General features: G+C 47.3%; 1 protein-coding gene across 3 annotated transcripts in view; it reads left to right on the forward strand.

Annotated features, from left to right (window-relative positions):
* ASTN2 (astrotactin 2) overlaps window positions 1-14987 on the forward strand; it is an 807209-nt gene that overhangs the window by 272708 nt on the left and 519514 nt on the right. For all 3 annotated transcript variants that reach the window (XM_054584473.1, XM_054584474.1, XM_054584475.1), the window contains one exon: window positions 6868-6975. In XM_054584473.1, the coding sequence (XP_054440448.1) occupies window positions 6868-6975 (108 nt within the window). The remainder of the gene's footprint in view (window positions 1-6867; window positions 6976-14987) is intronic.

A 14987-nucleotide genomic window follows, 5' to 3' on the forward strand; every position in this document is an offset into this window, starting at 1 on the left:
AGGACTGGCACCATTTGCATTCCGTGGGTGGTTGAGGGTCGGATGGGTTTTACATTCCCAAGCTACATATTTCTCTATCTGGCGCAGTTCTGGGCAATCTAAAAATGCAATATCGCTGTCACCAGCTCAAGGAAGACACAGAGCCTGAATAATTTAACATGTCACCACCATCCATCATGATACCAAGAGTGCGGGAGGTGGAGTATGGAGGGGTTGGGCCTACCAGAGGCTGCAGAGCAGGTTTGTGGATCCCGTTAGAGAAGGCAGGCTTACAAAGAAGAACAATGAGTTAAGCCCACAGGTCCAGGAGAGACTGTGCAGGCTCGCTTCTGCCCCAGCCCTTCCCGTAATAGGGTTTTCTAGTTGTCTGGATGCTGTGGTTTGCTCCAAACTCTGGCCCAGGTTCCTAGTTTGCTATCAGATATCGATGTCATCTTGGGGCAGCTCTAAATACCTCTGAATATCTTGGTTTATTCATCAGCAAAATTGAGATAATTCCCTTAGGAAAAGGGCCATGCATGGGATATCTTAATTGTTTCATCACCAGAAAGCGCCAAAAAGTCAGGAAGTTTTTGTCCATTACTCACTGTTGTATTCTCAGTGTCTAAAACAGTGCTTGGTACAGAATGGATACTTACATGATAATTGCGAAATGAATGAACCAACCAAAAAGTGTTGCGATTCTTTTTTTTTTAGATGACTAGTTGGGTCCAAGACAGACTGAATGGTCACCCACTGCATTCTCAAACACTGGGTCAGGACTCAGGATACCTGGACTTGGCCCCTTTCAGCATGGCTCTTGAATGCCTCCTTTCTCTCTCTCTGTCTCTTGTCTGTCTGTCTGTCTGTCTGTCTCTCTCTCTCCCTGTGCAGTTCCCCCATTCTAAAGTTCTGTCATTAGTCTTGTGATGTTTCCCAGAGAATACAGGGTCTGTTCTTTTAAACATTTTATTTATTGAGGTAAGAGTCACATGACATAACATTAACCATTAACTATTTTAAAGTGTATAATTCATTGCCATTTAGTAGATTCACAAAATTGTGCAACAATCACCTCTATGTAGTTTTGGGCATCTCCATCACACCAGAGGGAAACTACACACTCATGATCGCTTTCTATTTCTCTTCTTCCCTTGCACAGCCTTGGCAACCACCACTTCCTGTCTCTATCGCTTCACTTATTTTGGACCTTTTATATAAACAGAATTGTATGGTATATGACCTTTTATGTCTGGCTTCTGTCACTTTGCAGACTGTTTGCATGGTATCCACATTATACCATGTCAACGTTGCCTTTTTTATGGCTGAATAATATTCCATTATATAGATCAACCCCATTTGGGTTATCCATTTTTCAGTTAATGAACATTTGGGGGTTTTTTCTCTACCTTTTCACTATTGTAAATTGTGCTGCTATGAAATTCATTTAAAAGCATCAATGTTTATTGAAATACCCTATCTTTAAGATATCCCTAGGGGCAAAATCGCTAGGTCCTATGATGATTTTGTGAGAACTGTCAAACTGTTTTCCACAGTGGCTGCACCAGTTTGCATCCCCACCAGCAATGTTTAAGGGCTCCAGTTTCTCTACATCCATTCCAATACCAATTATTTTCTCATTGAGTTAATTATGGTCAACCTAGTAGATACAAAGAGGTGGTTTTCGTGTGGCTTTGATTTGCATTTTCCCTAATGACTAATCTTTTCATAAGAACAGAGCGTTTTCAATGAGACAAAACTAGGTTCAAAGTTGGGGGCTGTGCCATTTGTAACTTGTGTGATCCTGGGTAAGCAGCATTGAGATCCTGAAGGTTGCTTTGCCCTCGATAAAATTGAGATGATTCTTACCTCTCAACCCCCTTGTGACATGTAGATAGGACACTGCATGTAAAGTGCCCGAGCAGTGCATAAAACATATCACACCGTGGTATGTGCTTAGCTCCTCTTCTTCATGGCTCCATCTCATACCATTCAGGACCAGAAGAACCAGGGTCTCATGGAACAAAGACCAGAAGATCTTGCGGTTCCTATTCTTTTTGCTTGCCAGTCTCTGACCGTTCTTACTTTGTCTCAGCTCCTAAATGGAAATACTTGAGCAGCCCTGATTAATTAATGGTTGTACTTCAGGTCACAAAATCAACAATTTCATACGGAAATGCCAGCAGAGGGGAGCCCTTTCCCATTCCACGGAATCATCTCCAAGTCAGTCTATAATTGGCCTGTGGCCCTTTCAGATTTTATGGACATTCAGAGGCTAGAAGCTCTGGGTGGCTGCCACCTCCCTAGGATATCACAGAAGGCAGGGAGCCACCACTGCCACCCATCAGTGCTTCCTTTTCTCCCAGCAAACTTGGGCAAGTGTTGAATAAATGAATGTGCCCTCGCCATCCCTTTTTCATTGTTTGTGTTAACTGTGTACGTGCACTGCACAGCTTTCCTCATCCTGACCCTGTGAGCTGAGTTACTGCCCCACTGTTAAAGATGAATTCAGAGAGGTTAGATGCCTTGCCCAAGCCCACTCAGCCAGTAGGCAAGACCAAGAATTAAAACACAGGTCTAACTTCAATTTTCTGATTTCTTTCTACAGAAATGCTTGACCTCTCATGGCGCATGGATTAAGCCGGTGTAGAAACCTGCTAGACGCTAAGTGCCTTAGGGCAGAGATAGTGGCTATTGTCTTTTAATGGAATCTGAGCTACACCATTTTTCATCCAAGTCACATTAAAAAAATGATTCAACACCTTAGTGGGGCCTGTGGCTTATTCATCTCTCTCCTGTGCCCAGATCTGGGTCCTTAATTTTGCTCAGTAATAATGGTAGTGTAAGTGCCACTGGAACTGCATTATCCGATATGGTGGGCACTGGACCTGTGGCTAGTCTCTATGGAGATGTGCTCAAGCATAAAATATACACTGGGTTTTGGAAACTTACTATACAGAATGCATAAAATATTTCAGTATAATAATTTTATATTAATTACATATTACAATGACAGTGTGTTACATATATTGGGTTAAATACAATATATTCTGAAAATTAATTTTTACTTTTTAATTGTTGCTACAAGAACATTTAAAATTGCGTGTGTGGCTTGCATATTTTTATTAGATAGGTGGCTGTAGAGGCGGCCTCGCTGAGCCTGTTTCCATTCTGAAAATGGTACCTTGGAACTTAAGGAGGGAGGCGAGGGTCAGAAGTATGGGAATGGAGGGAGAACTGGAGAAGCGTGCATGGTAGGCAGGGGCGTGATGTCTGTGTGCTCAGACATGTGGAATGGCAGAGGCTTCGCTAAGATCCAGCTAAGCCGGATTCGAGTTCCTACCAATAGCACAGGTTCAAGGGAGCAGCAGTGAGAAGTGGAGAATGCACCCTTGGCATTGGGAGCACATAACAGACCTGCTGGTCGTCTGAGGTCAAATCAAGCTTTGCCACCTCCACGCACTCTCACACACATGCGTGCACTCATGCGTTTTCAGGCTTTTTAGCGATGAGGCGGGCTTTGCAGGTAGGCAGGCTTGATTTCAATTCCAGCTCCCTCACTGACTACCTTGCCCGGTTTATTCATCTGTAAAACAAGGTTCTCATCATGCCTTCCTTACAGGGGGGTGGCTGTGGACAATGAGGCATTTACCGGTGTTTCACTCTAATCTGGCATAGAGACCAAGGGGAAGGGCTCTGCTGCCGCTGTCTGCATTTGGAGGGTGTTTCTGCTACTTGCAAGCTGTGCGACCCCAGGAAAATTACTTAATTTCCTTGTGCCTACCTTTCCTCATCCATTAACATGGGAATAAAAAGAGTAACTACTTCTTAGGGTTACTGTAAGGATTAAACAAGTCAATTCATGTAAAGGGTTCTGCCTGGCAGGGAGATAGTGCTATACAAGGGTTAGCTTTTCTTACTGTATCTGAATTGCCTAGTGACTTTATTACCCCCAGCAGGCTATCCCAATAAGGAATGCATCCCGTCTGACACATTCATCATGGCAGGGGCATAACAGGCCATTTGTTTGGGAGAGAGGATGGGAGGGAGGGAGCATGTAGCTGGAACATTTAGAAGTACTTGAGGTGGCATTAAAGGGGATGTGGGAAGGGCCTGGGACAGACTCCTAACAAGCGCCGGGCCCTCCCTCCTTCTCTGCTGCCAGCACACAGCAGGGAGAGTGACAGATGCTTCCTGTACCTAAGGCAGCTATTATATCAGATGCCTTTATTTCTCCTTGGCCAAGAATTATGTATAGATAAACAAAAACTCTCCCTCTCGCTCCCTCCTTCCCTCTCTCCCTCCTTCCCTTTACCCCCATCCTTCCTCTCTCCCTTTCCTCTCCCTTCCTTTTTCTGTAATAGTAAAATATTTTGATGGCAATTTAAAAAGCCCCACCGGCCTCCGAAGCGCGCTCTCTCCCACTGCACCCACCGCCTCCATGGGGCCTCTGCCAGCTCCATGTGAGGAAGGCCTTAAATGGGAGCTGCATCTGGTATAATCGGCACTGTCTCCTGTTATCCCCAGGCCCTGCCTTCGTTGCTGGGGATTGGGGAGGTTTGCACGGAGGGGAAGGAACAGACCATGACCAAAAACAAGGCGCATCTGGGGACAAAGTTCAGATATTGTACGTGTCCACTCATTGCAGCATGCTACCTTCAGGAAGGGGCAGGGCAGGTATCAATTTTTCCATTTTACAGAGCTTTAAACTGAGGGACAGCGTTACAGGTGGTGGAACACTTGCACCCGGCCACTGCTCACTATTAGCAAATCACTTCCCTTCTGAACCTTGGTTGTTTCATCTGTAAAGTGAGCCTCCAACGAGTCCCTCCAATGAGTGCTGTGAGTTCGGAATGAGATGATGTATGCAACGATCGTAACACAGTATTTGGCACCTTGATGTTACTTTCCCCAAGGTTCCCTTTTGAGTTGTTTCCGGGAGACTCGTTTTCATGCCTGAGAGCCCATATTTGGCGCTGGACAGACTAGCCCCGAATCTTAACCCTCCTTCTCATCTTCTGTGTGACTTTCAGCAAGTAACTTTGCCCACGCATGTCTTTGTCTTCGCTTTATTATCCAGTTCGTTAACTACACTTTCCTTGTGATGGTGATTTCCTTGTGATGTAAACACAGCGTCTAGGTACAGACCAGACTGCCCAGCAGGTTGCTGGGATGAGTGAGAGAACGAATGAACGACTGCAGGCACGATGGCAGCATTGGGGGAAGCGTGCCTGCGGGTTGGCTTTCCGGGCCCTGAGAACCATTGCAGTGCCTACCAGAGGAAATGACACAGTAAAAAACCCTTTCACCTAATGTATATTTTTCCTTTTTGCCAGTGAAATGTTTCAATGGGTTATAGGTTTAATTGACGCTTAATTCAAAAGATGCGAAACATTTATAGCGGAGAGAGGTCTCCCTCTGTCCCCATCCTTGAGCCACTGACTCATCCTTCCAGGGCAACCACTTTTGCCAGATTCTTTAATCTGCTCCCAGGAATAGCCTATTGATGTGGGTGTCTGAAGCGCCTTACGGAGCCCCTGTATCTCTCTGCCACCACGTGCCCCCGATGTACTCTGGAGCTCTGCCCTCGATGCTTCCTCTTCAGGGTAAAGAGTTCACCAATCCTTCGGTCCCTCTTTCTCCACAACCTGTGCTGTTGTCAAATAACAATTAAAAAATACAGAAAGCACAGAAATAAAAGTTATCCATATCCCTCCCTGCAGGGTTAACTATTAGAATTTGGCATGTATCTTTTTAGCCTTTTCTTAAAATCATCTTTGTAATCAACCTTCAGCTTATATATACATACATTGCCCTTTTCTCTCTGTGTTCCTCTGAGTTTGCCTCTGAAGCACCCTTTGCGCCCACTGCCTCCTCCCCACCCTCAGCACCCCTGGCTTCACGCAGACCCTGCCTCCTCTCACCCGGCGATCCCTGGGCCTCCTAGCTGCTTGCCCTCCCTAGCACCCATTCTGAGGCCTGCATGTCACTGCCGTGTCCTCCCTGGTATGCACAGCTATGAACTCATTCTCTTGCTCCGGAACTTTCCATGACATCCATCCTCGGTGTCTCACGGTGCGGCTCCAGCATACCCTCCCTAGTCGGCACTCGCCCGGCATGGCCTCCACCTGTCCCCACTCCCTAACCCCAGGGATGCTCCAGCTCTTGCCTCCCCTTAGAATTCCATTTCCTAGCACTGACGCGCCATCCTTCCTTCCAGCCCTGACTTAAATCTTCCTTCCTCCTTAAGCCTTACTGGGTCATCTGTGTTGTGATGGATTGTTCCCCCCCATATTCCAAGGGTCTCATTGTGTGGAAAGTACGGCCATGAATTAGGTTAAAGGCACCCTGGGAGCCCATTTGTCACCTCGACTAGCTTCTGATCCCGTGGTTGGCAAGGCCTAGGTTGTATCTCTGTGTGTCCAGTCTCTGGCTCTGGGCCTGGTAAGCACTTGACTGGAAGGTGTGTGAAATTAAGTTGCCTAGATGTTTTCTGAGAGGCAGACTTACGGTCCTGAGAAACAATATAGCTATCAATTATTTAGTAGCTGCCATAGGCCAGGCATTTTACATATTATATCTTCTATAATCTTTAAAGCAATCCTGCAAGGTTAATAGTTATTGTCCCTATTTTGGGAAGAAGGAACCCAGGGCCCAGAAAGGGCCCGCTTCCTCAAGGGCACACAGCCTGAGGCTGCCAAGCCCTGGTCAGAGCCCGGCCCACCTCACTGCAGGGCCCGAACTCCTCCCTAAACCATGGCGACTCTGTGGTCACTTGAGACCCACAGAAAGAAGTCGAGGGATGGGGTCGCTGATCTTTGGGATGGAGGAGGGATTTAATAAGCTTCTGAAGACCGGCGATGACTAATGGTGTGTGCTTCCTCGCAGGGGGAATCAGCTTTGGGAGAACCAAGGGGACCTCGGGGTCAGAGGCAGACGACGAAACACAGCTGACGTTCTACACGGAGCAGTACCGCAGCCGTCGCCGCAGCAAAGGTACCAGAGGCCTTAGGAAGGTTCCAGAACCAGGTTGGAGGAGGAAAACCTGGGAGGCAGATTTTGTACTTAATGACAGACCCTTAATCTTTTTCAGCCTGGCCCCAGTCCAGTTGACACTGAGCTTGGCATTGAACCCAGGCTACACTAGTGGCCATGATTATATCCTTTTTTTGTGTGCTTTCTGTACCACCAAGTTTTTTCAAAGGACTTAAAAGTGATTTTTTTTTTTAAGTTCATGCAGTTTTTTGGGTTTTGTTTGTGTTGTTTGTTGTTTTTTTTTAATCCAGAACAGGAAATCAAGTAACTAAGAGAATCAGATTGAAAGGAAACTAGGAAGAAGGAAAATTACTTAAATGGAGGTTAAATTGATGCAGGGTTGATCTCAGAATGAGCTGACAGTTGAACCTAAAGATTTTCAGCAATCAAAAGGCCAAAGAAAATGTATTCAGCAATAAAATGTACAGGGGCTATGGGACAGAACCAGAGTTTATTCAGAAAATTCTACTTACCTGACACCGAGATCAGAGGGAGAGTTCTCCAGTTGGTCCCTGTAAACATGACACCATGTGACCTGCGCGCCCCACCCCACCACCCAGGCCGTGCCTTCATGAGATGACATTAGCATCACTGCATGATTATTGCTCCCAAGGACACCCAGTCTAAGGAGATGTCAAAACACTGAGGCAGGACTCCGTAAAGGCCTGAGGTTCATGGTTCTCCATGATAAAATGTGCTCTGAAGGGGAAAAAGGGCATATTTCAGGCAATTGCCTGTGAGTGTAATTCCTCACCCTTGAGTGTTTTTATAAGGGTAGGAAATCAGCAAGTTCAAGGTTGCATTCCTGGAAAGAGAACTTGGGGTGCAAACATGCTGGTGATTAAAGACAGCTTGGTGGGCTAGGACAGGCCCTGGGAAGAAGCAAGAGTCCCCTGGCAAACATGAAGGCAGCTCATGGATACACAAGGCAGCCTGCAACCCTCCCGCCTTCCCAGAAGCAGGCTGGGGAAGTGCCTGTGATCGGGAAGAGGGGGAGAAGCTCCCCCTCAAAAAGGTTCTGCGTGCATCCCACCCACACGTGATGATGTTCAAAGAGCACTGATCCTGTAGCTTCTCTGGCTCATTTTGCTCTTAAGCAAGTTGTCTACTTACCCTACACCTCAGTTGTCTCATCTGTAAAGTGGTTCTTTTAACTGTCTCACACAGACTTGAAGATAAATTTTGGTTATGATAATTTTTAAAATGTATCACGGTGCCTGGTATGTATATTAAGGGCCAAAGAAGTAGATGCTATTAATGTCAGTTCAGTTCTCATTGTTTTCCATATCTTACTATTCCTGGTGCCTTTCAATGAAAAGGCCCCAGGTGGGGGATGTCTCTGTTGGCATATCAGCCGGGAAGGTTTTGCAGCCTCTCAGCCATTAGAGTAATTGGACTTGCCTTTCCCTCCTTCCCATGTCTCGGCTGCCTGGTATCTGCTGCATTGGAGATTTAAAAGTTGGTGATAGATGATTCTTGACCTGTCTTCTCCCTCCCCCCAAAACAGCTGCCAGAATTCAGGCGGGGGAAGGTGGTGGATCTCCTCTGCAGGACTGGGCTATTTATAGCTAATTGGATAAACATCCATCACTGAGTGTTCCCCTCTAAAGTCGGAGTTGAACTTAGAAAAACAAAAGCAAAAGCAAGCCGCAGGATGTGTGATAGAGGATTTGGCCCAGTGCCTCTGTGCACTTCAAAAGGCCAAGTGTGTTTCCCGGGTGGCCAGAGGGCCCAGGATGCGGTGCAGCCACGCCCCTTCCTCCTGGCCCTCTGGCCGGCTGAACGCCAGAGCCACTTGCTTCACCTCTGTCCTCCCCTTACTATCCACTAATGGCAAGTTCCTCTCCCTCCGCCTCTGGTTCCTCCACATCCCTCTCTTCCTCCTCGGTATCGTGGGTTTCTTTGCTTGCTTGCTTGCTTGCTTCCTTGCTGGGTTTGTATCCTGGGTTTGTTTGTTTTAATTTCTTATTTTTTTCCTGCCCTCCTTCGTCTCTTCTTCCCTCTATCCTCCATCATGACTTTCTTCTCTTTATTGTTCTGTGTGTTCTTTGTTCTCTTCTGTGTTCCCTCTTCTCCTCTCTCCTATTGTCTCTTCTTCTCTTCTCCTTTCCCACTAATCTCTGCTTTTTTCTCCAGCTATTTTTTAGTGAATCCAACCAACCTCCTTCCCCCGATCCTCTTCCTTCTCCCCTTCCCCCGCCCTCCCCCTCCACTTTCCCTTCCTTCTTCCCTCCCTCTACTACATCAAATATTTGTTAAGCATCAACCGTGTGTCTGACACTCTTTTAGGCATTGGGAACACAAAGCAAGCAAGAATTTTTTAAAAACTCTACCCTTGTGCAGCTTCTATAATATCAAAATATAAATATAGTAGATGGTGGCAAAGGCTAAGGAAAGAGAATATGACAAGGAAGGGCATTGAGAGAGGAGCGAAGGGATCATGAGCGTAGATTCTCTGAGGTCAAGTGACCAGGCCCCTTTTGCAGAATCACAGGGAACACATTCCTGACACTGTAGCTGATATTGTCAAGGTTATTGCTGTAGCTGATGCTGCTATTGTTGTTTGTTGAGCATAGAGAGTGGTCCTGGCAAAGCCTTGGCTCCAGCCAAATAATTGCTTACAGCCCAATGCCCAGTTCTGCAGATACTGCCTGCGAAGGGCTGTGGCCACTTGGCTGTTTCTTACATGTTGTGCAGGAGTCCAGGCATCTTTAGGGCTCACTGCCCTAATGGGCAAAGGACACAGTGCAACGGTGAGCTGGGGGAGCTTTGGGGATCCTTGGAGATAAAAGAGCAATGGAACAGAGAGTATTAAGAGCATGGATTTTTTTTAATCCTCACCCAAGGATATGTTTGTTGATTTTAGAGAGGGGAGGGAGGGAGGAAGAGAGAGAGGGAGAGAAACATTGATGTGAGAGAGAAACATCAATTGGTTGCCTCCCATACATGCCCTGACCAGGGATCAAATCCACAACATAGATATGTTCCCTAAGCAGGAATCGAACCTTTTGCTGAATGGGATGATGCTCCAACCATCCAAGCCACCCGGCTGGGGCAAGAGCACAGATGCTTGCAGTGGGCTGCCTGGGTTCAAATCCCGGTCCCACCACTTGCTAGCAGTGCCATCCTGAATATAAACCTTAAGCTCTCTATCGGCTTCCTAATTGAAAAATAAGGACAGTAAAATTAAAGCTCTTGGGGGTTGTTCTAAGAATGAAAATTAATTGGTATCTGTGAAGCACACAGGTGGGTCTAAGGAGGGAGAGAAGTCACAGTGAAGCTAAGCTCCCCGGGAAGAAGCCTAGGACCGAGTATGCGGGCGGACCTCAGATCTGTTGCCACGGTGCTGAGCGGCCTCTGTCAAGTCCCTCCAGTTATGCAGGCCTCTGTCTTCGCATCTAAAACCTGGGAGACTGGGGCCTCTGAGGTCGCGTTGCACTCAAGTCAGTGGGACTGGCTGTGCATCTGTGCGGAGGCCCTGCCCGTGAAGGTGCCTGGCGTCCAGCTCCTGTGCACCGTTGGTGTGTGTGCCCCCTGCATGCCTACGGCTTCTCTCCTTTCCTGGTTTTCCTCTTGGAGAGAGTACCTGCCCTGGCACGAGATTGGCTTCTGTCATCTTGTTTGGCTGTGCCAAAAATTTAAAATGGGGTAGCAGTACCTCCCTCTCAGGGTACTTGTGAGGATTAAATGGGAACATGAGCAACTCCTTTGTCACTAGAAGTCTTGCCAGTAAGTTATCCCTTTCCCGTCACCGCCATCCTAGTCCCTGCCACCTACGTTCTTCGCTAAAAAACTGCTAAAATCACCTTCTCAATGGTCTCATTTACCTGTATTCCAATCCACTAAAAACATAAATAGGGATCATGTTGCTGCTCTGCTTAGAAGGTGGGGTGTGAGCTTCTTACTGCCTATGAGCCGCTGAGCGGTCTGGCCTGCCCGTGCCCCCAGGGCTCTGTCTGTGGCTCCCACTCAGGCCTCTCCTCCAGTGCTCCCAGGGCTGTCCTGCCGGAACCGTCATCTCTGTTCTCTCCTGGAACTCTTTCTCCTGCCCTTTGTCTCACTCCCACGCGCTCTCACATCTTCACTCACATGGTATTTCTTCAGCTGAGCCATCCCACGCGGAATTTCCCTGTTTTGTTCCATACCAGCTCCTGTGTGCTTCCCCCTCTGTAGATTTCTTCGCTGGTATCATTTTACATTTACAGGTATGTTCTCTGGGCAATGTTTCTAGGCTCCACTGAACCAGAAGCTTCTCGAGGATGGATACATTGTCATCTGTGCCCAGCTTTCCATCGCTGGCACTAAACGCGAGGAGGGGTGGATAGTAGGAACAGGGTTAATATTTTTGAATAAATGAATGATTAATGAATGGATGAAAGACATTCATCCAGGTCCAGTGCCTGGATTTTTATAAGTGCTCAGGGTGAATGCTGCTCTTCTGTTGCCTCCTCTTGTTTTCTCTCGCTCAGTTGTCACTAGCTGGAAATGGGTCTACTCTCCTTTCCCTCCTCCCCACTGCTCCTAGGGAGCAGAACTCAGTCCTCCTCCTTCTTCCACCTCAAAGTTACCAGGGAAGGTCCTCGGGTGACATGCTGGGTAGTGGGAGGAGGGCCTGAGTACTGATGTTGAAAGCCCTCTCTGCCTGGGTTCTTCAAGCACATCGCAGTGTGTGAGATCTGAAGAGATGCAGCAGGTCCTGGAGGTTCCCTGGCAGAGAGAGACATATCCAAGGCTGATGGTAGGGAGGAGAGAGCATGTGGAATGGGAGAAGAGAAAAAACATCAAACAGGTTTTTCCTACCTAGCTCTCTCTCTTTAGCACATCCCATAAAAGAAATAGAAGTGGCATTAGGTGCAGCCAGACCTGGCTATGAATCCTGACTACTTCGTCTCCTTCATATGGCTGGACTTTTAACATCCAGGCACTTCCTTCTGTATAAAATAGAGCTGCTGACACCTACATCACTGAGTAAGCAAGTCCAGAGATAGACAGTTCCAGAACGTACCTAAAGGTGCTCGAGAAATTTTGTTTTTTCTCCTGAAATTCTCCTTTCCTTTAAAAAAATTCTGAACCCCAAACTAAATCAGCTATTACCTTATTCAGGGCAATAAAAGCCACTGGAAAAAAGATTTATGATATAGTCTGAGAATCAGCCCTAGCTTCTCTGAGCCCCAGGTTCTTGGTACGGAAAATGGGGATGTTACTCAAAGGTGTCTGGTGTGGCCAGGTGAAACCCCATCCCAAAGCAAAGAACTTTAGTCATTAACATGGTGGCATAAAGGAAGAGGGACAAAGGGACTGAGCAACAGACACTGAGAGACCAAGATGTATGTGTCTGGTGGGATTTCCTAAATCAGCAGCTTTTTTCTGCAAATGGCCAATTAGTAAACCATTTTTGGCTTTGCAGACAATATAGTCACTGTTGGCCCTGTTCAACTCCACTGTTGTACATTGGAAGCTGCCACAGACAACACATAAATGAATGGACCAAGCATGTCCTAATGAAACTTTATCCAAAAAACACAACAATACAAGAGTTTGCTGACCCGTGCCCTAAGTAAACCGTCTGTATCACACAGGTGGCTGTCACCTGTAGGACTGGTCCAGGAAGCATTAGTGAACTTTCACAATGATTTGTGAAATGAATCTGATCTCATATCATCCATGATCTTGCTGCCTAACGAGGTCTTTTTTTGTCCAGCAAAGACGTCTATGTTTGGTTAAGTAAATAACCATTTGATTCATCACTTGCTTGAGGTTGGCTCATTCTCATGGTGCTCTATAAAACGAATTAAGTGGTTGGACATGGCAGGTGCCCACTGGGCAGAGTTTTGCCCTTGTTAACCAGAGATCACACTACACACAGCAAAAGACACTGAACCCAGGGCTAGGATGTGCGTAGTGAAGTCGGTACCGCAGCCCTCACTCACTTAGCGACCCTGTGCAAACGTGCCTTCTTGGGGCCTCAGTCTTTCTATCTGTCAGATAAGGATATTTATGCCTCCTGTCATGAAATCTGAAGCTGATTCTAGTCTAACTTATATTTATGGAATAAACACCTTACTAAGCATGATGCTGGGCAGTGTGGGAAATGGGGCTGGGGAGCCCCAGCCGGAAGGTGGATATAATCTCCTCAGGGGCGATGCGGCTCACACAGATAAGCAGTGCTGAGCAGGATAAGCTAGTGCATAATTGAAGGTCCAGATGCAAAGTGCAGATGGCGTGTCCAGCCCCAGGCGCGTGCTGAGAAGGAGGCAGAGCAGAAACAGCTGCTGGATAATTCCAGCCGCGCAAGCACCCAGCAGGAGCATCCCTGCCCAGCTCTGCTGTGGACTCTGTGGCCTTGGGCTAGTCTCTCTTCCTCTCTGGCCCTCACTCTTCTCATCCACTGGCTGCTCAGCCAGTTCTAGAAACTGGCTAATGGAAATTGGGCTGTCGGGATAGGCAGGAGCCCTGCCTTGACCGCTGGGGTATCCACCCCATCCTTCATCCGTCACTTCCCGTCAAACCACAGGTCTTTTTCAGTCCTAAATCCATCTAGTCTTCTATTTTATACACATAAAAACCAAGGCTCAGAGAAGAGAAGCATTTTCCCCAAGGTTAAAATGTCGCCTTTTCAAGTGACAAAGCTAGTGGGGCAAAATGTTAAAATAATAGGTGAATCTGGGCAAAAACAACATATGGATGTTCTTTGTGCTCTTCTTATCCTTGCAGCTTTTTTATAAGTTTGAAATTATTTCCAGATTTAAACAGTAAGTAAATGGTAGTCCTTCTACATTGATTATAGGCTTCCAAATCAGCAGATGGGTTCAAATCCTTGCTTTGCTTTTTCCTAGCTGTGTGGCTTAGGACAAGGGACTTTCCTTCTTTGAGCCTCAATTTCTCCTGGGTAAAGGAGGATACATCTGGTATGAGTCCTTCTATTTTCTTCCTTCCTCTCGTTGTGAAGATTAAAGAAAATGCTGTTTGCAAAAGACATGCTTAGCTGAGTGCACCTGCCATGTGATCAATGTGCATTAAATGGTAACCAGTTCAGCACAGCAAGTCAGTGCCTGAGCCAGGCACAGCTCCATGACCTCTTGCCAGTGTGCTGGCCTGCAAATTGGTCTTGCTCTGGGGGAGGAAAAAAGGAGACATTCATTTTCAGTAAGAGCATGAATTTGGCGGGCTGGGCCTCTTGGGGACATTGTGAAATGGCTTTTCCCTTCACCACCCTTGTCCCTTGTCTGAGGACAGCCCCTTTCACAGGCACGTCTGCAGGCTGCCCTCTGCCTGTCTGTAGGGCTGGCCCCTAGGACCTGCTGCCCGAAGAGTAAACACTGAAGACAGGTCAGTTGGTATTTAATCATCCTCTAAGCCTTTGTCGTGAGAGTGACCTGGGAAGAACGACCCAAAGCCCAGGCTGTGGACCCGGGGGAGTGGTGTCAGGGATGTGGAGCAGGCAGCCCTCGTGTGGGGGATTTAGGAAAGAAGCAAGGCCCTCATTTCTCTTAACCTCCTCCTCCCACTGGCCTGCTGCTCCCTACCCAACAGGGATTCCTGCTGAGGATGGCATGACTGGAGTTCAAGACAAAGGGTTTGCTGGGGACCCCAGAGGTGAACGCATCGGCACTTTCAGGGTGGGCTCCTCAGGCCATCCTAGGGGGTGGACGTGGGCGTGGGCATGGGGAAAGCGGGAATAGGTCAGGGCAGGTGGAAGGCCAGGGAGAGCGAGTGCTGGGAGAGCTTTTGAGGAGAGGAAGGAATAGGGAGTAGTCATGGGACTGGGGGAAGGCCTAAGCCTTGGGTTCCAGTCAAGGGGGCACCCTGTTTGGCTTTAAGAATTGAACAAGCCTTTTGGCCTCGGTTTCCTGTCTCTCAACCAGTGAGGGAGAACTTGAGACTACGTTCTCTGCAACACCATTCCGTGAGTTCATGATAGAAACATAGCAAGGAAGGGAAAAGGAGAAAAGTCCAAAAGAAACCATATTTGA

Source organism: Pteronotus mesoamericanus, unplaced genomic scaffold (genome assembly GCF_021234165.1).
Source record: "Pteronotus mesoamericanus isolate MK-2021 breed Mesoamerican mustached bat unplaced genomic scaffold, CSHL_Meso_final contig_78, whole genome shotgun sequence".
Lineage (NCBI taxonomy): Eukaryota > Metazoa > Chordata > Mammalia > Chiroptera > Mormoopidae > Pteronotus > Pteronotus mesoamericanus.